This window comes from Ammospiza caudacuta, chromosome 2 (genome assembly GCF_027887145.1).
Source record: "Ammospiza caudacuta isolate bAmmCau1 chromosome 2, bAmmCau1.pri, whole genome shotgun sequence".
NCBI classification, from domain to species: Eukaryota; Metazoa; Chordata; class Aves; order Passeriformes; family Passerellidae; genus Ammospiza; species Ammospiza caudacuta.
The window spans coordinates 103,886,569-103,909,668 of record NC_080594.1 but is presented as its reverse complement, the minus strand read 5'-3'; the positions used below and the strand labels follow the sequence as shown (position 1 = coordinate 103,909,668).

General features: G+C 37.6%; 1 protein-coding gene across 5 annotated transcripts in view; it reads left to right on the top strand.

Moving 5' to 3' along the window:
* AP1S2 (adaptor related protein complex 1 subunit sigma 2) overlaps window positions 1-21,749 on the top strand; it is a 31,177-nt gene extending 9,428 nt beyond the window's left edge. The window contains exons 4-6 of one of the 5 annotated variants that reach the window (XM_058800203.1): window positions 2-139; window positions 7,905-7,998; window positions 19,438-21,749. In XM_058800203.1, the coding sequence (XP_058656186.1) occupies window positions 2-139; window positions 7,905-7,949 (183 nt within the window). In that variant the 3' untranslated portion in view covers window positions 7,950-7,998; window positions 19,438-21,749. The other 4 variants (XM_058800204.1, XM_058800202.1, XM_058800201.1 and 1 more) reach the window with 4 other exon arrangements.
* Window positions 21,750-23,100: the final 1,351 nt, after the last annotated feature.

Here is a 23,100-nt window from a genome sequence, read left to right as displayed (position 1 = left end):
GGTCTGTGAACTTGATATCATCTTCAATTTTGAAAAAGCCTATTTCATTTTGGATGAGTTCCTTTTAGGAGGGGAAGTTCAGGAGACATCCAAGAAAAATGTTCTTAAAGCCATCGAACAAGCAGATCTCTTACAGGAGGTAAGCACATCCAGCTTCTCTGGCCAAAGTGTCAGCATGGTAGGCTGGGACTCAGAAACCTCCTGTTCCTCTAAGCTTCTAGAAGGTATTTTGTAGCATGCCTAGCATGTAGTTTCAGCTGGTTGTCCTAAGTGTGCAAAAGGATGATGTTAGCTGCTCTTTTTGTTTGGTTTGGCATGTTGACTTTGTAACCTACTGTGACTTCATGTTCTGCTAGTAAATGCAAGTGGCTGTTCTGTGTTTGTACCTAGATAATTGTATCATGTTCATTTAACTTAGTGTTGTTCATGTGTCTTTCATTCCTTCTTTTTATTTATTAACCATTAATTTTTTTCTCGTACCTGATGCATGTTCACTTCTTTACTTTTTCATTGCTGAAATCCAGAAGCTAGACTCTCTTCTTTGAGACTTGTTCAGGTATAGTTCTGATATAGTTCTTAGACCTGCTTTTCTGCTGTAGGCTGCTTACCGTGGAACATTTCCAAGCTGACAAAGCAGTAATAGTAGTGCCATAGAAACATACAAAATAAAGTATAAGAACATTGTTTTTTTCACTTTGAATGCTTTTGTTGTTTGTTATTATCACTGAAGAATGATGGATTGCATGTCTACCATTTTGAAAAAAAAAAAACATTTGATGTGAAGGTGTTCAATGGTATAGAAAAACTTAATATAATTTCTCCATATTTCTCCATCCTGTGCTGGTTATTTTGGGTTTATCTGATTTTGTTTGTTTTTTATTTTTTTCCTTACTGAAATGTACATTGTTAAGGTCCTTGAATGTCTGTCTGAATGTGAATCAAAAATTCTGGTGTGCTGGGGGAATCATCAAGTCTTGTGTGCAAATCAGTGAACATATGTTTTAAACAGTGATGGTTCACCTTTATTTTTTAAAGTCTACTGAGGTTTACAGTTTAGGTGCTATATAGATCCAAGTTACTCTATTACCCCTACATGAACCTTCAGTTTGTTATTTTGTCCTATGAATTAGTTGCTTAATTCTTTTACAAGCCTTCTGTGTTCCACTTGGTAGTCTTTTGTTGGACATAGTATTAGTAGGATGGGGAAGCACAAGGTGTTCTTTACCATGGTAGCTGTTGTTTTTTTAATCCCTTCAGAATACATGCAGATCCACTACACATTAAAGTTCTTGTCATGAGCAAGGTCCGCCATTACACACAGATTTGCTACCCTATTTTTCTAGAAAGGAAATACATGCACTTATTTACTTCTTGTGTTCTGATTCAATTTAAGTCCTCTTTACTCTTTGTAGGAATTATCTTAACCAGAAATCCTGTTGCAGTTTACAAAGAGGGGACAAAAATGATGTGTTCATTCTTTTAAAATCTTTTGCTCTTTATATGAAAACATATGTAGCAGATTAGTTATATATTCCAGTTTGTCTCCTGCAAATTCAGTTAATTGTACATAAAGTAAAATAACTATATTCTTTCTCATTGTTACTGTTTTTGAACTTTATTTTCACTACTTTTGAGTGTGGGCTGGTCTAAAGAAAAATACATTTCTAGGAATTCATTACTATTTTTCGTTCCAAGCAACAAACATTCTCTTTTTACAGAGAATAAAATTTCATATTAATATAGCTTCAAGTTAAAAATCTTAAGCCAAGGGAAATACCACTTTTTCAATGTGAGACTTTTCCTTAACCCTGGTAGCTTTACTCTGACTACCCTTCCTTTCCCCATCTTTAGGAGATTTTGAGTTGTCAATGTTTATTAAATAATTCTGATTAACTTGAAATGTAGCAGTTTATCACAGCACTGCTGGAGTCCTATGTTGGGCTTCTGTGTTTTTCATTCTTAGTTGTATTGACTGTATAACACTACTCCCTATACCTGTATTTTAGTTTATAAACCCTGTAAAAGTCAGGGTTCAAATTAAATTGAGCTTCCAATAAATTTGGACTATTTTCTATGGAAATTTGGTTTTGTATCAACTGCTGCTATGTAAATGCTGGGTTTGATGAAGAGAGTTGTTAAAATAAGTTTCTCACATGTGGAGAATTTTTAGTATTTTGAGTTAATACCTGCTTCCCAGAAGACTCCAGAACTACCAGACTGAAACATGGTGTGACCAAATGCAAAGCATATTTCTAGCACGTTTGTCATATATTTGTTTTTGACTATTCAGATTTTAATTATGTGCAACAAAGTAATTATTTGGCCCTGAATACTCATATTGCCAAATATATATATGTGTACACACATACACATATATAGATAAATACACAATATTATTAATGGAGTACACAACATTTTTAATTAATAATGCTGCAGGCATTGGTGTCTGAAGTACCTTAAAGATGAAGAGCTGTAAAGAATACTTACCCAAAAGAAAATCATTACAGATCCATTAAGTGACTGTTGGTGTAATGCTAAGAGGAAATACACTGAGGCACAAATTGCTGAGTAGTGAATTAGTTCTTAAGTAGCCTTGCCTACTTCTACTTTCTGTTGAAGTTTTCCAGGATGTACTTCCACGTCTGAGCACCTACTTCAGTTTGTCAAAGTTCTTGGTGCTGTGAGCTCCCTTCACTAACTGCTGCAGTTTGTGTGATGGAAACACACCAGCTTGTTAAATCCCTCTCACCTTCACATTCTTGTTAGTTCTTCAGGAGTGTACTTAGTTCAAGTATTCATTCCCTAACCCCTCCCCCATATTTATTACCACCTGATAACTTACAGCAGTCAGTCATCAATATTGGCAGTGGTACCCAGATGAAGGGTAGTAAAAGGTAATTAACTCCAGTGCTTCCATTCTTCCTTGTCTCTCTATTGTAGAAATGTTTCTCTTCAAAAGAATGCTGATGATTTTGTATCTTGTTTGCTAGAGAGATTTTAATACTTAACTACTGATTACAAAGGCATGCACTGCTGAAAAGGTGGTTTTTGCTTGTGTGAACAACTCAATTATACTGAAGAAATTGGTAGATGCAGTGTGGTGTTGCATGAATTAAATATATACATGGGATGTGTGAAACAGCTAAAAGATGAGCCTGTGCATCATTTTGTGACACTTGAGATTTTTAAGGCGTGAAACTACCAATGATAGATGTTCTATACAAAAGAGAGATTTTGATTTATTTCTCTCAAACGTCTAATTGCTCTGTGCTATTTTGGATGGCTTCAGTAGTTCAGTATGGTGCTTGGAGGTTTGTGGTCGTTTCCTGTGCTAAAATGTTGAAATTAAGGAGTCAATAATTATAATATTTAAACAGAGCAGTCATGTATATATTTTAAAGCAAATCTGTAGAGACTTGCTCCTCTTAATTTGAAGTAGGAAAAATTTCCTAAACATTTGCTATGAATGAAAATGGTTTTTGTTGATTATCCTAGGTAAATTTTAGAAAAGTATTTTGGAAATCATCCCCATTTTGTTCACCACTGTTCTTTTGTAGGATTTTTTGTGTAATTTTTAATACTTGGTTGCAGAACATCTAAATACTTAAAAATACATATTTTTTAAGAGGTTTCTAAATAAAAAGGCCAACAAGTCTCCACAAATCAGACTTGCTTGTTTGTGTCACTACTTCAGTAATGATCAAAAACTTAAAAGCTATGTGAATGTTTTTTTTCTTAGGCTCTTGCAGTTTGGCCTCAGGCAGTATTTACTAGTCCTTCCACATGAAGAATAAGAGATAAGCTATCAATTAACCTTATTTTCTTTGCTTTCAAACCCTTGCCTCATCCTATATCCAGAAGGGTGCTGACAGTGTTCATGCTGGCTGACTTGCCTCAGATGCTTAGGGTTGCTGCATGGATTTAAGCTTTTGGGTTTAGAATGAGCATCTTTGGAAATGAAACTCTGGTGAATTTCCTGCATATGCTATGAGAATTTTCTTATTAGAGATGAAATGTGCTTATTGGAAACCATAGGTTTGAAAGTATGCATAATAGTAGATATTAGGTTGTTCTTGAGATGTGCCAAAACTCCTTCATTTTGTCATTAGCACTGTTAAAATTCTTATATTTATGCCTCCAGTGGGTGGGAGTGAGTATAAGGGATTTTGTTTGATTTAGGAAACAGCCTTTGTAAGCATCTTTTTATTACCATTTGCCTGAGAAACTGACCACAATGAATGCAATTAATTCAGTCTTCACTTAATGTTTTTTCTTAAATATGAACTGTTGAAATGGACTGCCTTCCTCAGTTGGCAGTGGCATTATTTGCCTTGGCTGTCCCTGTGTTCCCCTGAATGTGAAACAAGAATGAATAATGAAGTCTTTATTATCATGGAGATCCAACTGCCTTGACTGCCATCTTCTCTTCACATATAACTTCAGTCTCACTTTCAGGTGGTCAGCTTTGTTGATCAGTTGGTCACTGCAATTTTAAGACATGCATCTGCTTGATTTTAGGCACAGATAATGATCTACATTTACATTTTAGAAGATACATATATATATATCGACCTATGAGAGTTACTGTGAATGAGAAATGATAGATTTTTAGTTAATTATTTAGGGATTAGGAAATAGCTATGATTTTTATGGATTTGGAATCCCTCCCAACTCACAGAAGAACAGGTTGTAGTGTTTTGGTAGCTGATGCTTTTGTAAAATGCATTTCAGAACTGAGTCTCTGGAGATGTATTTATAGAAGAAAGGGGTTACAGTGCTGTTAGAGTGTTTGGCACTCTGCATGACACTCAAAAAAGTCATGGCAATCAGAGGCAGTCCCTGGTGACTGGGAAGAGGGAAGCTTTGTACCCATTTCAAAAAGGGTAGAAAGGAGGACTGGAAACTACCAAGCTGTCATCCTGACTTCTGTCCATACCTGGAAGGATCATGGACCAGATCCTCTTAGGAGCTGTGCTAGGGCACGTGGAAGCCAGCGTGGCTCCACCAAGGGCAAGTCCTGCCAACCCCTTCTCTGGGCTGGCCTTTTATAATGCAGCAACTCTGTCAGTGGGCCAGGGGAGGGCTACAGATGTCATTTATCTGGGCACAGTTCCCCATAGCATTGCTCTCTCTAAATTCAAGAGGGGTGGATTTGATGGGACAGTTACATCCAAAGGATAGGAGTCAATGGCTCGGGGTCCTGATGCATTTCAGTGGTGTTCCTCAGGGGTCAGCAATGGGACCAGTGCTGTTTGATATCTTGGTTAGTGACATAGAGGGATTGAGTGCACCCTCAATAAATTGGCAGGTGACACCAAGCCGAGTGGTGCAGTTGACACTCATGAAGGATGGGACGCCATCCAGAGGGACCTGGATGGCAAAGCTGGAGAAGTGGGCCCCTAGGAATCCCAGCAAGTTCTACAAGATCAAGTACAAGATGCTGCACCTGGCTCAAGGCAATCCCTGGTATCTCTACAGGCTGGAGGGTGAAACAGGTCAAGAGCAGCTGAGAGGGATTTGGGGGTGTTGATGGATGAGAGGCCGGACATGACCTGGCAATGTGTGTGTGCAGCCCAGAAAGCCAGTTCTGCCCAGGGCTGCATCAGTAGCAGGTCAGGGGAGAGCATTCTGCCCTTCTGCCCTGCCCTGGTGAGACCCCACCTGGAGAGTTGCATGCAGCTCTTAGGAACAAACCTCTAAAGGTTTCTGAATTTAATTGTAGCAGACAGGTCTGTAAACCTTGATATTTCTGTATTTTTAATAGATAATTTTAAACTGTCCTCCTTGCATTGCAGAGTAGGCTTTCCTGTAAATACTGACCAAATTACACTTTCATGTTTAAAGCAATAGAAAATATTCTAGAAAATGAACAGTAGAACCTGCATCTCTTTTTCCCAAATAGTAATGGGGGAAGAGGAGGTTAACATTTTAAGATTTAAATATCTTCTTGAAAAAGCGGCAGAGTATCCAGGAAGTTAGCATTACTATGCTTTGAGCTTTTCCCTTGCTCAGTCTGATTTTTTTTTTGTTGTTTCTTCAAGTGTGTATGTATGTAAGATGTGACTAATTCTATTACATCAAAGAAATCAAAATTAGAAGATGTTAAGACTCAACAAGTTGAAGAAGTCTTTCATAAGTGTTAAATATGCATTCATTTAGCTTTGCAAATTGAAACATCAGAAAGTTTCAACTAAAAAAAAGACAAATTAGCATAGGCAGTCCTTGCTGTCTCCTAACTATCCAGTACCCTCTCTGATGTGAATGCCATTACTGATCAGTTTGCAAACTGTGAACCTGATCATTTGTTGATATAAGCAATTCTTGTAGCACTGTTGAGGGTATATTAACAATACACTGAACTTTTTGTAGATTATAATTCTAATAAGGATGTATTTATTCTGTACATTCAACTGATAGATTCTTTTCCAGAGACATTGTCCTGTTCTCAGCAATAGAAGCACTGTGTCAGGGTGATGCAATGAGAATTTTAGCACTGCTGCATGTGCCATAGCTGTTTTCAGGAGTTTAGTCATGTGCTGCTCATCAATTAGCATAGTAAATCCAGTGAACAATTGCAGAAGCTGCTCAGGAGTAAGGAGTATCTTATTTTCAAAATCAGGTGCTCTTTCTGAATGCTCACATTAATCTGCATTTTAATAGAACAAGTTCATTGGATGTGGCAGGATGTTGAAAAGATCAATGTTGATGTTTGGATCTTGAGATTGTGAGGAGAAAATTCCATTTTTACTTTGTTGTCTGAGATGATGTATCATGTTGCAGTGCTACTACCCTTTCCTAGAATTCTCACTACCTGTGAGATGGTCTTAGAGTGCCAGAGAATATTAGGTGAAATGAGTACAAATGTCCCCAGGAGGCATCCTGTTGTGTTTGGTTTTAGATTCTCATTTCTTTGTGGTCTTCTCTGTGTGTTGTACAGATGTTGGGGCACGTTGCTGGTATGTTTTAGGTCTTTTATTTATTTTTAAAGGAGAAGCTATATTTTTTGTTGCCAAGCTGTCTAGAAACAGTAGTAGTTCTGGTGATGGATATCAAGATACAATAAAAGTGTGTATATTATGTTTTATAAAGGCTGAAAATTTGATATTAAAAGGCAAAAAATAATCTGAGAAGACCTATTGTTCACAACTCTTTGAGAATTCTAAGTATGTTTGATTAACAGATGGATTGATTCAAGTGAAAATGTTGAACTTTTTGCACTAAGTAATACAACATGAAAGTGACTACTCAGCAAGTAACAATGGTGACTTAATAAATATGAATTTTGAATTAAATTGTTACATTACTTCAAAGATGATAGGTTGAATGAAACTTCTTCATGAAACAAGTCTTATTATTTATGTTAATAATAATACTGTGTGACAGTTAATCACTGAGTGAAATATATGTAAATTTTGTATTCTATTATGCTTTTAATCTGTTCCAGTAATGAACAACTGCTCTTTAAAAAAGTAAAATCTTTGAATTAAAATTCCTTCATGCACAACTGAAGCTTTCTAAAGAAGTCTTTACAACATACTCTTTTAAGGTACCAGTATTCTGTACCCGGTTGAGAAATGAAAAGTAAACTTCAGAGTTTTTCTGATGCGTCTCCTTGAAATCTTTGAATAGATGTTTTCTTCTGGTGCAATTGTATTTGCTTTCTTAACAGTGGACTTTTAGGAAAACCTCTTGAAATAGTATTAATCTAAAGAATAACAGCTGAAACAGATTTAAGTGAAATAACTGAATTTACTTTTGTATATTGTTTAGAATATTTTTAAGTCTTATTTTAAATGTAAATAAGCTGTACATGATTGGGTGGATGTTGAGTTTTTATTTGCCTTTTTTTTTTTTCATTTAGTAGTTGATACTACATTTTCACTGCTGCTTGATTTTGTTTGTAGAGCCAGAATGAAGACTGGGGAGGTTTGTCTGAGGATATCTTATGATTAAGAGCAATCTAAGGCATTAGCCCTTTTGACCCCATCTAAATGATTGGTAACTACCAAGTTTACCATTTTGGTGGCATGGATTAAATGGGTGCTATGCAAAGAGTGCTGCACGTGTAATTAAGTCCTTGCAAGGGTAAACAGAAAATGGGTGATGGGCTTAACTTTCTGCAACACTTGCATGATGGTCTTTGAAGAGTGCTTTGAGTGTTTCCTTTTATTTTTCTTTTACATACTAACTGCATCAACTTGAAATCTCTGACTTCTACTGGCTTTCTTTGGTGTTGGTAATTAAGTGGGATAATGCAAGTTAGAGAAATGGATACCAAAGCTAATAACTAAACAGATGTTTGGCTTTGTTTACTTACAATCAGCCCATATGAACATGTATTTATTGGAAAATGAGCTGTTTACATCTGCTATGCAAAGAAAATGGGCCCTAAAAAGATTGGGTGCTGCTGCAATTGACTGTGTATCAAAATGCCGGATGCTGCATGACAGAACAAAGCTTATTTGCATATATAGTGCATTGCAACATATTTTTGTCCAAAGCATAAGTGGAATACGTTGTGGCAGTCCTACTAATAAAGGTAAGATTTTAATTTGCATAAAGCAAGTTTAAAACATACACAAAAATGATTTGCTAGGAAAAACTTAATTAGTCTGCTACTTATTTGATATAATGATAAACAAGTAGTTCAGTAAACAGATTGGCTTTTGTACTGTGGAACTGTGGTAACAGATCTAATTTCATATGTAGCTTTATAAATACCAGGATTTAGTTTCCAGATAAAACAAATGTAGTAGGCAAAAATATTTCTAATATGTTGAAAACCAAATTCAGAGCTGGTGTATGGGTATTTTTACCATTTAAGAGTTTCCTAGTATATGATAGAGCCATAGAAGACTTAAGTGCTCAAGCTTGATACTTTCTACATTTCCCCCCCAATTTTATTGCTTTTTCTGTGCTCTTCATGATAACAAGTTCATGTACAAAGAGTGTGATTCTTATGGTGAGGTTAGAATTGAAACTGTGTTTGTAAAACTTTCCTTGTGATTAGAACTTTAAAAAGCTACCTACATTGTTCAGCACCTGTGCTGTGAACAGAGCTTAGGAATCCTAATCTTTTTTTTTGTGTCTCAGATGGCTACAAAGACCAATTCTGACACATACAAATCAGGCCTAGATAACTGTGTGACTCCAGTTTACTTGCCTACAATATTTCCCTGGGAGATCTCTGTGTGTGGGCATAGTTTTGCTTGAAGAAATGTGCTTTGTCCCCATTAAATTAAACACAGTTGTATTATCTGATGCCCATGGAATGCTACTTCTTGGCCTGTACTGTTCCTTGGAAGGAGTGAAGGAATAGTTGCTGTGTTCAGATCCTAATTTACAAGGTTGTTGAGGTTCCTCAGAATATGGAGAAATAGAAATGGCATCTGCTGGGCTGAGTGGAGAGGGACAGATAGATGGTTGCACATAATCAGAGATGGGGAATAGTTAGCCTGCAGTAAGGTGCTGCAGTTTGTGTGTAGGAATGAAGATCATCTGGGTTAGAGAAAGATCTCCTGAGGTAAAGGAGGTTGCCTAGGGCAAGGGGAGGAGTTTGGCTCAGAGCTTGGGTGTTTGGATTAACCTGATGTTTAACTAATTGGTTATACAACTTTAAATTACTTTAATCCTTGTTACTCTGAGACGTAACCAAGCCTAGAATGAGTATAACTTGTTTTTTTTGTTTTCTCTTTTAGAGAGATTTTCTGTAATCTAGGGTGTTGAGTACTACATGTTCCATGTGGCAGTTGTAATAAGCCACATATTCAGAAGTAGTTGGTTTTATAGAGAATGTGGTGAAATTTATAGTAAGCCTTGCATAATACTGAAAAACCACATGAAATCTTGATATACATTCAAATTGTTCCATGTAGAAATTATGTTTTCTACGGAGAGCATTTTTACAGTGGTAAAGTCATGGTGTTGAGTCGGGATGCATGATGCTCATCACCCAAACTCATGCTGACAGTGACTGTTGTTGAGAAAGCTGGGTCTATTCTCACTCCCACCTTTGTGTTGATCTGCTTGCCCTGTGGTTCTGGGGCTCCTAGCTTGTTAGCCAAAACTTGAGCTCATGTAGAGGGAGCATGAGGGAAGTGCCAGGAGGAGAAAACCGGTGGCATTGAAAAGGGAAGTAAAAAGCAGCTGCTTTTGGCAAACCAGGACTTTGCTAAAGTTGATAGTACAGTTTAAATTATGTCCTATTTTTTAAAGAATCACAATATGTAAGTGCTTTAAAAAGCAAGTGTTCCACACATCTTGTCCTGACTCACTGTCTGCTGTGAACCCCCAAGTCAGCCTGCAGAGGTAGGGTCTAATTTACTTGTCATGTGCTGCACCCCTGCTGTTGGCCTGAGTCATGAGTGTAGTGAGGAGCTTCAGCAGCAGTATTGACTTTGGGAGTTTTCAGCTGTCCTTTCTCTCCCTCTTTCCTTGTGCCAGAAAAGCTATTTATACAACAATTCTAGAACTGGATTTCAGATCCATTTAAACTGATCCAATTCAAATTGTTTATTTTAAAAAACATATAGTCAGCAGCTTTTCTTTTCTGTGTTTACAACTTGTGCCTGCAAACATTTGTCCAAACAATTGTAAGAATGCAGAGTGCTGCAGTGCCAGGAAGGGAGATGCTTAAATGCCATTGCCATGGAAGCTGAATAGTATTGGACGTGACATGGCTTGTTGCAGCAGTATATTCTGGTCAGCTTTTCAAAGGTAGCAGTCCTGCAGTTTAAGAAATGCTTCCTTGAGCAAAGGAGAATAAGTGATGCAAACCTGTATCTGCAGTGCTGAAAGAAAGCATTAATGAATCCTTATGTGCCTAGTTTGACAGTTTGCCAAACATCCAGACACTATCAGATTATCTGATGGGAAGCTCAGTGATTTTTTTTTTAAATAATTTTGGCTCTAACTTCACAATACAAAGTGTTCAGCCGTAATATGTGCTCAAAGCATTTGTGTTTTTGTGGTGGCGAGGTGGAGCCTCTGACGGATTCTCAGAACCATCCTTCCTGCTGAAGGCTGACTCTCGATTGTTCCTGGCTCGCTGCATAGCAACTGATTGGCACATGTGGAGGAGAGCCCCAGAGCGATTATCACCTCTGAGCTGGCAGATCAGAGCAGCAGCTCAGAGGCAGGAAGCACCTGCTATTACCGGGTTACAGTGCCCAGAGCTTCAGCTGATCTTTGCAGTGCTTCTGGGAGAGAGGCAGGCACTGCTCTCATACCCTTCTGCTCTGCTCTGTTGAGGTGATGTTTTAGAGCTGGTCTGTGCATATGCTTGGGTGTTTTGCTGAATAATATTTGCTGGACAACTTGCTGTTTCATATTCTAGTTGAGAATTCTGTTGACTGGTTTGAAAAAAATCTTGAAGATTTTTTGTTTTCTCTGTATAGAAAGCTGCAGACAAGATCTTGACTAGGAGTTGATGAAGCATTCTTCTTTTTATTTGTTTGCGTGTAGGTTTTTTTGGTTTTTGTTCTTCTTTTGTAAGAGCATTATAGTTAATACTTGTCTTTGAAGATGTTTGTAAGTGTTTCTAGGTTCTCTGAGATAACACTTGGGTCTTCTTTGAAAATAAAACTAGAATTTTGTAATAAAAATGCCCTAGTGGGAAATACTAAGGCCAGACTAGATGTGCCCTGAGCAACCTGGCCTATTGGAATGTGTCTGCCTATGGCACAAGAGTTGGAACTAAATGATCTAAAATATCCCTTCCAACCCAAACCCATTTTTCTAACAGAAGTCTCTGAACAGTTAGCTAACCAAAGATTGGGAAACAGGTACTCTCCTGTTTTGAAATCCTTGAAAAGGCAAGTGAACAGCAGCAATTTCCTAAAGCAGCCGTTCATTAGAAATATTGCCTAATAATGATTCAGAAGTAGAGTGAAAAAGTAATTGCTTTTGAAACATTGCTGAGGAAGTGCTTGTTAAACGTGAATTTCTTCCTACTGTAAAAACTTCACGTTTCTAAACATAAGTCCTCAGCCTCTGCCCTTGATTTCCCCATAGCCTGCTTCTATAGAATTTTTCCCAAACTTTCATGCACTCCATGGACCCCCATCTTGTATGTTGTTTGAGCTAGGGTTTTGTTAGGTGCTAAATGAGGAAGAAAGCCAAGTCTTTATCAAATGGTGGCAATTGTAATTTTTGTGTGCAGTTGAACATGGCTTGCCTTCCCAGACTTTGTGCTGGGTTTGATGGGAAAGAAGTTAAAATAATAACCTAAGCAAACTTTCCTTGGAAAAGAAGTTGAGCAAAGTGTTGATGAAATCTGTGTCGCTGCTATGAGATGTCATCAGTGAAATGGCAGCCCTGCAACACGCTGAACTTGAGACAGTTTGGTATAGACATAAAGAATTTCTTTTCTCTGTCTTGCCTGAGTAAATAGCACAGGTTTTTTGTCCACTACAGACTTAAAATACCTTAAATTGCAGCAAGTAAATAATTCAAGGTAGATGTTAGGCAAATTTTCCAGTGGAGATGACAATTTAGCATTTAAGTAGATTGCCTGAGGCACAATAAAATGGCATCACTAGATGCCTTTAATAGATGAAATATCTCTCAGGAAAGTTATAGGTATACTGTTAGGGGGACTGGATCAAATTAAGTCCTTTCTAATTTTATTTTAGCTATGATTTTTAATTAGTTTGGGTCATGACAGAGTTGGCTGAGAAAATGTCAGTTGGGTTGGACTGGCTAAATAGTTCTGTTTGCTCAGATCAACTCTACCATTTTTCTAATTTAAAAAATTTCCAATGACTCAGGCTGACAATTTCAGAGAGTATTATTAACTTTTTAAAATGAGTTGTCAACACAGATGTCGTTTTGAAGAAGATTAATTCTAGTAACTTTTAAAATACTGCAATTCCACAATGTGCAGATTGTGTTGTAGAGTTATTACTTTTCTGGCAGTACTAGGATCTAAGACCTTTGTGTTAAAGTCAGATAAATGGTTTACAGCCAGTTTTATGTGATGATTTTTCAGAGGTGTATTTCATGTTAGTTTGCCCTTACATTGTACTGTAAGGATACTATTGTCTCTTCCCTAGCTTCTAGATCAACTATGTTATAAACTTATAACAATAAGTTTATATTAGATCTAAATTGTTATCTTAAACAACATCTGAGCCTGTGAAGCATGTCCTTGAGGTCTGTACATTCCCACCAAAGGAAAGCAAGGTAGTGTAGATATTGGTTGTGGAATTTGACAACTGTCCCTTCCCCATGTTGTCTTTTCTGGTGTTCAGACCAGGCTAGCTGCTCTGGAGACAGTGTAGTGGGGAGGCACAAAAAAAGTTCAGTCAGAGTTGAAACTTGTGAGGTGCTGTAGTTCTGTGATGGCAAACAATTTGTCAAAACTTCGTTTTCCTTTTGGTTGCTTGTCAGGCTGCCCACAGTGCCAGACCCTTGTGTGGGATGGTCCTGGGTGTCCTTGGTGGGTACAGAGGCCTCACTGGAACACCAGTTGTCCTCAATATTGCTGTGTTATCACTTTGTGTCTCCATTACTGTTGTCTTCCACTGAATCCTTCAGGTTCACTTCTACAGGGTCAGTTTATTGCTAGTCTAGTTGCAGCTGATGTTTACACATTCTGTAAACCAAATCGGAGTGAAATAAGCACATTCTTCCTATTGTTGTCTGACCATCTGTCTTGTTTATCAGTAAACCATAAGTTTCTGTGAAGATGAGGCACTGATCTCACAATAGTAATGTGAGTCAATCATCTAATTTTGTGTACCAGGATTTTAACATCAAAGACAGCAAATTCCTCGAGGTATAAACCATTGAAAATACAATCAGGGTGGGGAATAACCCAGACTATGGGTCTGTGCAAATTGGGAAAGGACTTGCTCACATGAAGTGAGCACTGCCACGGCCTTATTTGTTGATGTTTACAGATATGTAAAATGGGACATGGTCAGTGTTTCCAGGCCAAAGAGGATGCCTAAGAATGTGTACACACAAAATCCTTTAATACAACAGTGGGTTGCAGTCAGCTTCATAAAAAAGAATGAGCTGCTATTGTTCTTTCTGTCCAGAGAGCTAATGTAAAGTTAAGGAGAAATCTGTTAGGAGATTTGAAAGACATTTCAGTGAAGACTCCAACTTTGATGGCTCCACATTTCCAATGGTAAACACTGGAACACATGAGTTTTTTTCAAGGAAGAGGGGAATCGTGTACTCATATATAACCCAGATTGAAGTTGGGCATTTTAGATTATTACAGTATGCCTGTTCTTCAGTTGTCTTCTCATGAACAGTCACCAGTGTAAGTAAAGCAGAAGTTTTCCCTAGGGATCTTTCTGGGAGTATTTGTCTGTGGGAATTCTAAGTTTAGTACTTTATTCTTTTTAGTCAAAACTCCCTAATAACATACACTATTACCATGCAATGCCTTTTCCAGTTAGGAAAATGCCTCAGCATTTTGTTTTTAATGTAGACTGATGATTTCTACTTAGTCCACGTGAGAGGTGTTAAGTGTTGAAATTTGCATTTGTAATTTTTTATTATATACCAAATTCTTTTCAATCTAAAAATTATAGCATGCATCATATAACCTATTTATAACTGTCACAGAGTTATATAGGTGCTATTATTTTGTGAACTTCTGGATTTGTAGTTAGCTTGTCAAAGTAATTTAAACTACTGTGACATGGTCTTCATATTACTGATACGGAAAAACAGTATAAAAAACTGTGCAGCTTCTGGAATATTTTTGTTGTGCTTTTTTGTGATTTGAGAATAGAATTTAAAACATGCAAGCTTGGACATGCAAATAAAATGAGATGGCACAGAGGAGACAGTTTTAGAAGTCCGTGGGAACTCTTCTCAGTTCTGTTTTAAAACTTTTGTCATTCTGGGAAGTGGGATACAAAAATAGATTGAAGATTGTAATTGTTACAGGATCAAAGATGAAAACTGACATGCAGAGAGTTGAGTTTCGTGTGTTTTCATCCCAGAAAAAGTTAATTCTGCATATATGGGACTGATGCTCCTCAATTACTGTGACTGCATTATTGAGTGTTGCTTTCTTTCTAGCTCATCTTTCAGCAAATTGAATACTAATGTTCATGCCATTCATATAAGAGTGTGTTGAGTTCAGCAGCATAATCCAAAAGCAAAGAAAACTTTGCTTGCTTTGAGAGGTGTATCAGAGGCCTCCATTTTTCTAAACAGACTCTCTGAATTTCAAAAAAGGAATTTTTGTCACCAGTAATGCCACCACTGCACTACCCTGGAATGGTGTGTTCAGAGCCATGTTCTGGAGGCCTGGTACCTCTGAATGTGTGTTTTATTAGAGCAGATGTGGTGGGTGATGTCAGATGCCACTTAGCTCAGTGCCTGTCCCTGACAGAAGCCAACAGTCAATGCCTGATGCAGAGACAAGTAATAGATGGGGTGGCCCATCTCTGGAGCTTCAAACTTTTTTTGGCTAAGAGGAAGCTCTGAGCTTATGTAATAAAAGTATTTATGATACAAAGTTTTTCTGTCTGTTGTTGGACACAGTATGCAAGTATGGGGGGGGTAAAACAGTGATTCTGTCCACTACCCTCACCCCCTGGACATCTAGAGTAGTCAAAAATACAATATTGTATTTCTGTATCAAATGTCCTTTTAATGTCAGAGATACAATAGCAAGGTAATATTTTTGTTTTCTTGCATATCTGTCCACCTTTCTATTATGTATAAGAATATGTACATTTCTTTTGTAGCCACGTCATGAATACTTTAATGTACCAGTGTACTAAATGGCTTCATTCATCATGCATGCAGAATTTCAGAGGAGATAGACCTGTGACTTACTCATGACAGAACATTATCATCAGCTTGCTGAATCCAGTCATCCTGAATCTAGTAGAATGCCACAACCATTCTCTGCTGTTGTACTTTCCTCTTCCCCCTCTGTTTTACAGTGTTGTCTCTTCACATGTCTCATTTCAACAAAACTTGTGCTTGTTGCCATATGGTTTAACTTTTTTATTGTGTGTAAGCTTGAAGTCTTATGCTTAAGAGTTCTGTAGCATTTTCTGAGCTAAACATCTATATACTGCAATACCTATATTGTAACTTTGCTCAACCCACATTTATCTTTTAAATAGGTTCTGGTGGTATTTAAACATACTCTTAAATTAAGACTTACAGAGAAAGTAGTGAAGGAGAAGTATCATGTGACATGTGTATACACACAAGTATTAAATGATGCTGAATTAAATTCTGTGTAGACCATGCATCTTAATTAAAGGTGCAAATAACACTATCCCTTTCTGAAGACTGGTACAAAAAGTGTGACTGACCTTACAAAAAGGAGAGGGGCAGAATTGATTAGGTCAAAGAGAATGATGGGTAAATCTGAAATTAAAACATTAGTATTTAAGTGTGCAGAATGCTCTTGTGAGTAATTTAAGTTACTGCCACTGAAAGAGAGTACAATACCATTGCTTGACAAATGAATAATGGAATCATAGAAACATTAAGGTTGGAAAAGACCTCTTAGCCTATTGAGTCCAGCCATTAATGATTAGGGTTGGAAAGATCCAAGTCCGTTAACAGTATTCTTGCAATATGCCTTCTTAAATTGGCATTTCCAGTTTTAAATGCAGGCTGCCTTGTGTATGGGAGAACTGCCACAAAGGGAAATATAAATGCATTCAGTTGAAAAGTGGGCAGTGAGAGGGCATGTAATGCATCCTGCTTGTAACCTAAAACCAGGGCTGATTCTGAAAATTGTTTCCATGAATTATCAAGGAGGCAGTTACTAAAATAAACCACAAACAAGCTAGTTCCCTGTACTATATGTGGTAATGCACTACCTTCCAAATGTTAAACTGACAAAAAAATGGGAGATTTAGGGGATTAGACAAAAGATTTGGATTGGATTTGCAGCATTCTGAAATCTTAGAAAACAAGATCATAGGAGTGGTTTTCCATTTCCAAGTTTGCCTTTTTTCTGTAAGACATTAACAATGTGTTTGGATGTCTGGTTAATGCTGCTTTAGCCTGCATTATTTCATGCCTGTTGGCTTAAAATGCTGTGCATTGAGCTGTAATGAGATGCTGTTTTTCTTGTTATCTGTATACAGCTGCTTGCTTCTAAATGACTAGGTAATGAATTAGCTTTTCTGGCATGTTTGAAATAAAGTATTGCATGCACTTTTGTCTCATGTGAATGACTTTTTTCCTCATCTGTGTTCTGATATTTCAAATTTGTTGTTTGCCTTGGGTGATTCTGAGCTGCAGGTAGTATATAGCACTGCAGAATGTTTTACCTAAGAATTGGATAAAATGTTTGACACTTAGTAAAACAAATAATGTGAACAAAACATAATTCCTTCTATTTGTTTCTTAAAGGTAATACTTAATGAATTTATTCTTCTAGCAAAAGACATTAGCCTTTAGGTGTTCCTTGAGATTATATTGTTGATGAGGAAGGCACATCTGTTTCAAGATTACTGCTTTAGTAATAAAAAACATTAAAATAAGTCTGAGTTCTATGGGTGATATATCTGTGGACCAGTAGCTAGTGTCCTTGAAATAGGTTGCTTTTAATGGTTAGCTAGTGACCTTGATTTACTTGAAGAAATGCAGTGTTTATGCCTGCTGAAAATCATCCCAGACTTTGAAATGGCAGTGAAAACAACAACACTAAACTGCTCTAAAAACAGTGGCAGCACTGCTCTGCATTTCTTCACAGCTATAAAGAACTTGTTTTCAGGTGACTTTGTAAATATCCTGTTGCACTCCGGTGTAACTCATAAGTGCCCACTACTGTCCAATCAATTTAAAATTAAAAAGTGAATTTATTTCAAATATTTTAAGACCCTGAAATGCTTGAGAAGTTGTATTTTTGTAGAATGCTCTTCAGTTCTGGTGTCATAGTTAACAGTATAGGATTTCTTGAGTAAAATGCCTTACCTTGGTGGATAGGGGAGGTGTGTGTCTTCCAGAGTGAATGCAACAAAGTAATCTGGGAATATAATACAAAAAGTTATTTTAGAAATGCTACACAGCCATTTCTTCAGTCAGTGCCTCCTTTTGGGGTTTTGTTAAAATACACATGTAAATCTTTAATCCTGACATCCTGTCTGGCTTTGTCTAGGTCACTGCAGTTCTAAGAATATTTAAATATTGCATCTGTGAGGGAAAAAAAACCAAGCCAGCACTACATCTTTAATACACCAAGCATCTTGTTTTCAGATTTAACTTGCCTTTTTATTGCAATTTTTTATTTCCTTCTGGATTTTAGAAGCCATCTCAATATGCCTGTTCCAAGCTCTGACTGATTTCTAATGAAGTTGACTTAAAGTATCATAGCTTGTTCCTTCACTGCTGAATCACCTTATACACGAGCTGAATGATCATAGTAAACTTGATCATTTTGTGCCACATGGTCAAGGCTGATAGAGACAATATTCTGATGTTATTTGCAAGGTTTGAAGTGTTTAATTTTGTGTTTTACCAACACTATTTTTCTAATAAATATTTGCAAAGCAGTTGAAAAATAATTTGTTGGCTGCCTTAACTGTTATCTGCTTTTTTTTCTGCTGCATGACATGTCTTGTTTTAGGATGCTAAAGTAAGTTTATTCATGCTCTTGATGTTAAAGCTTTTGTTTTGATATGGACGCAGTATCCCCCTTTATTTATCATGGCATTGTTAATAGTTATTTTAAAAAAGGCTCAGCCTAACATTTCTAGTTCAAACAATTTCTTTTCAGATGCTATGGAAGTAATTAATACAAAACTGATGATAATTTTTTGGAATTTGGTATTAAACAACTTTCTCTGAATCTAAGGAAAGCTTTCTAAAATGAGAATTAACTTAAAACTTTATGCCTGGTGTGGAATAATAAAATTCCTGTCATAAAAACTCCTCCCTCTTTGAAAGGGATCAATTTGACATCAGGCGTACCAAGGTACTGTGACCTGCTTTTGTTAATTAAAAACATGGGATCACTGTATAAAAAACCAAACCAAAACTCTTTTATAAAGATCTTAAGGGATACTGTATCTTAGTTGCATCTGTAGATTCATTCATCCACTTATTTGTTATTCCTGAACAGATTTTTTGAGACCCTCGAAACAATTTACCACAAAATTCACTGGCTCCATTGCAAGCTCCTTCCCCATCCTTCCCTAGTTCCTATCTCTGTTATTCACTTGTGATTTGTTCCCTGCTGGTAGATCTAAATTGTTTTATTTTTATTATGCTTAAGGGCAATACAATCCACCAGCTATTCTTGTGAACCATGGCAATCTAATTAACAGCTCTGTGAAAAGTGCAGCTAATACCATGTTTGCAAACTGCAGTGCTTCCATGTTTTCATGTCTTTTCAGCTTTCTTTTTCAATTCAGCATCTTCCCTACTAACTCATGTACAGCTCTGCTCAGTAGGAACAGTGTTCATTTACTACTGTCTCACATTTTCCCTCCGTAGGAAGCAGAGACCCCACGTAGTGTACTTGAAGAAATTGGATTGACATAAATCTTCTCTTCAGCTGATGCCATCTCAGTGTTTCATACTGTAAATGTTCACTGCCTTCATTGTAATGTTTAGCTAATGGTGTAAGATGCTGTTTGTCAGTATTACTGTTTTGCTAAGCTGCTTCATTCAGGCCTACAAGAAAAATACAAAAATACTTTTTTTTGAAAAGGGAACAAGAAACCTAAGTTCAAAATTTATAAATGAAAGGGAATTAGATTTAAATTGACTCAGTGTTTCCCTTCACTGCATTTATAGGAAAATTGCATTTGGCTTCGATAAGCCTACTGTTTTTTATAAGCGAACTTGACTTCAGGAAATAAATGTATTACTATGACATAAGCATAGCCTACCTAAATGAAAAGAATCTACATGGACAACTCCAAATCTGAAATGTTCCGGTGTAGAAATTGTGTTTATTGCAACCAAAGAATTTGTTCATCTACATTTTAGTCACCACTTGTGATTATTCTGCTTTCAGTTGTTGCATAATGATTGGAAATATCTGTTTACTACTGAATTTGTCATTATACCAAAGAATCCTGCCAGGATCTGCATATCAAACTGGTACAAAACTGTTATGGTGATAAACTGCTTTTTTAAGAAAACTGATCAACTCACTAGACATGAAGGTGTATTTTAGTGTAACTACCTTGAGCAAAACTGTGCAAGTTACTATACTTCAAAGGGAATGCATGTAGGGGAGAAGGAAAACCAACCCAGACTGAATAAGAAAACTGTTTTTAGGTCTGATATTAGCTTGCTTTGACCATGAACACAAGGAATCAGCTTTCTAACTGAATAGAGAGATGCATAATGAAAACTGAATACTTTCAAAGATGGGAAAGAAGAAGCTTTACAGAAGGGACCTTTTATTATTTTCTCTTAAAGTCTACCAACTAATTCGTATTTTTTGGTGTTTTGTAGTTATGCTTCATTGGGTGTATAGGTACCTTTAGGACACACTAAGTGTCAAAGTCATTTAACTGCTTTTCTTGATCAACACATTAAACATGTGGTACATCCCTTACAATACTCCTGCGTGATGTAGTTGAACCAACTAATTGGCAGTGAGAGCTCTTAACCATTAGATTTGTATAGTATATTCACTACAAATCATGTGAACTGATATCCAGGAATATTTTGACACTTTGAACAGACTCTCAGTAATTAGGGACTGAGCCTGTTTCACTAGCAGAAATGTGATGCATGTGTGATTTTGAGGGAGACAGTGGGAGTCTACACCTGGGAGTAGCCAAGTTCTGTTTCCTGTCCCCTCCCTCTCCACCCAGACACCTTCCCCTGGGAGTTTTGACTTGTTCACCCAAGTGGTGCCATGTTTTCACAAAGCTCAGCTCTGGCAGTGCTGCTGCAGGGTGGGTTCAGTAGTACCAGCCAAAGGAAAGGTGCAGTGGTGCCACTTCTAAGGCCCTGATCCAGACCCCAGCACCAATCCTTGGGCCAGCAGAGTGGCCAGCCAGGCCCAGGCTGTGTGTGCCACTCCTGTGGCAGTACCAGCGTGGTGCCTGTGAACTGAAGCCATTAGAACTTGTCTATGGGTGCCCATTCCAGGATTTATACACAGATTCCAGAGACTGTTTTTTGTCCCAGGGCATTTCCCCAGTGCACAGTGGGCAGGGGTAGATGAGGGTAGAGGGGTAGTGAAAGGACCCTGTGTGTGAGATTGTAGTGGTAAAATGGATTTAAGTCAAACCAGAAGCAATTTTATATGTATTAAACATGTTTTTAAAGTTTACACTGTCACTTGTATGTGCTTGGCTGGATTAAGCTTTGTTGTGATTGTGACAAACTGTTTGACCTCTGTCTGTCACATTGGTTTAGTTATAATAAATGTCCATTTTTACACCATTACTGTGTTTCTATGTAATTAGTGCCTGTATTCACAGAGGAAAGAAGAGGCCACTCAGTGCTGACTTAAAAAAAGGGAAATTTTATTACAGTGCTTAACCTGTTCTTGAGCACTTCATTAAAAAATGTTGAGAATACTGTGTCCGAGTTTAGTTATTTACATCCATTTATATTGTAGAGAAAGCAATAAATTAGCAAGTTTTTTGAAAGCTTGCCACATTAAACATGAAATTTATTTAAGTGGATGTTAAATTGATGGGGTAGTACCACTTCATTTGAAAATTAAACCACATGTTGAGAGAGATTTCTGGATAATAGAGACTGAATATTCAGTTTTTTTCATAGAATTCTGAACAAGTCAATGCAATGTTTACAATCCTGGTCTTGACCAAAAATACGTCACATGAATCTGTTCTCCACCTTTCTAAAAGAACTGAACTGCTTGATGTTATCAGCAAAAGCATGAGGAAAAATTAACATCTTCGGGCATTTCTGAAATTAATCTGAAATGAAATTCCAGGTTTTGAATTTCCTGTCTTGTGCAGAAGGGCTGGGAAGAGCTAAAGAAGAAGTAGGAATTTCTGGATTGTTCAGGCAAGTTGATTGTTGTCTTAAATGTCTTCAACTTCACTGACTTAAGTCTTTTACTTGATGAGGCCTTCCTGAACATGTGCTGTTCCTTTTGGGGTAATGAGGCCACAGTGATGCTCACCCTGTGGCTGCCTCTGTCAAGTTCCCATGTACTGGGTTACAGTTGTCCAGCTTGCTTTGCAGTCTGTCCCACAGCTCAACAAAGTGTTACCTGTCCATGCCACATCAGTTTTGGTTTTCAGCCATAGATACCAATTCACCTGATACGTCAGTGCTGAGCAGGAGTGTATGTGGAATAAATGAAGTTCATTTTAATTACAAGCTTACAGTGAAAGCAAAATGAGCTGCACTCTTTGGATGATGTAAAAAGTAAATTAGGCTTTTAGGTTATTAACTATCATAAACTTCCATCTTTCATGTTTTGCAAGAAGTGCTGATCCAGGACAGGAAGCAATAGCATCTTTTAGCAGGCTCTTGCATGTCTTTAGAAAAAAACCAAGTTATTTAGCGCACAGGAATGTCACTGGTAAACCAGAGGGCATTTTCAGTACACTGAACGTGCTAATGCAAAACTGGATGCAGAACAGCCATGCTGCCATCACAGGGCATAAAAATGGGAGAGGAGTCACTTGGGATGCATTTTGGACAATGTGCCCTATACACAAGGGCTGGGGCCAGAGAGGGGAGGCCTTGCTGGGTGTCCACAAGAAATGCCTTGCATTCAACACACAGAATGCCTTGCATTCAACACACAGACACGTGCCACCCTCCTCAACCCCTGATGGCGGTTTGCTGCTCTGGACAGGCAGACAGGGAATGAAATCCCACAGAAGTGGCCCCCAGCTACAGTTGGAGGGAAGGCTCTCTGCTGTGAGGGGGCAAGCCCAGCTCCCAGATGCCTTAATTCTGCTGGACAGCAACAGTGCCCATGCCTACAGGGGTTCCCCTGTGCTGCTGCCTGCCTGGGCTGTTCCTCCTCCACTGAAGGGCAGGGCAGCACCTGCTCCCCATCCTGACTGAAGCAGGGCAGCTGGCAGGCCCTGGCACTGCCACCCTGAACCTCTGTGTAAATGCCAGAATTACTCCAAAGCACCTCCATGATCCCTGCAGAATTCACAACTTAAAAATAAGTATTTTGAAATACTGCTACTTTTAAAT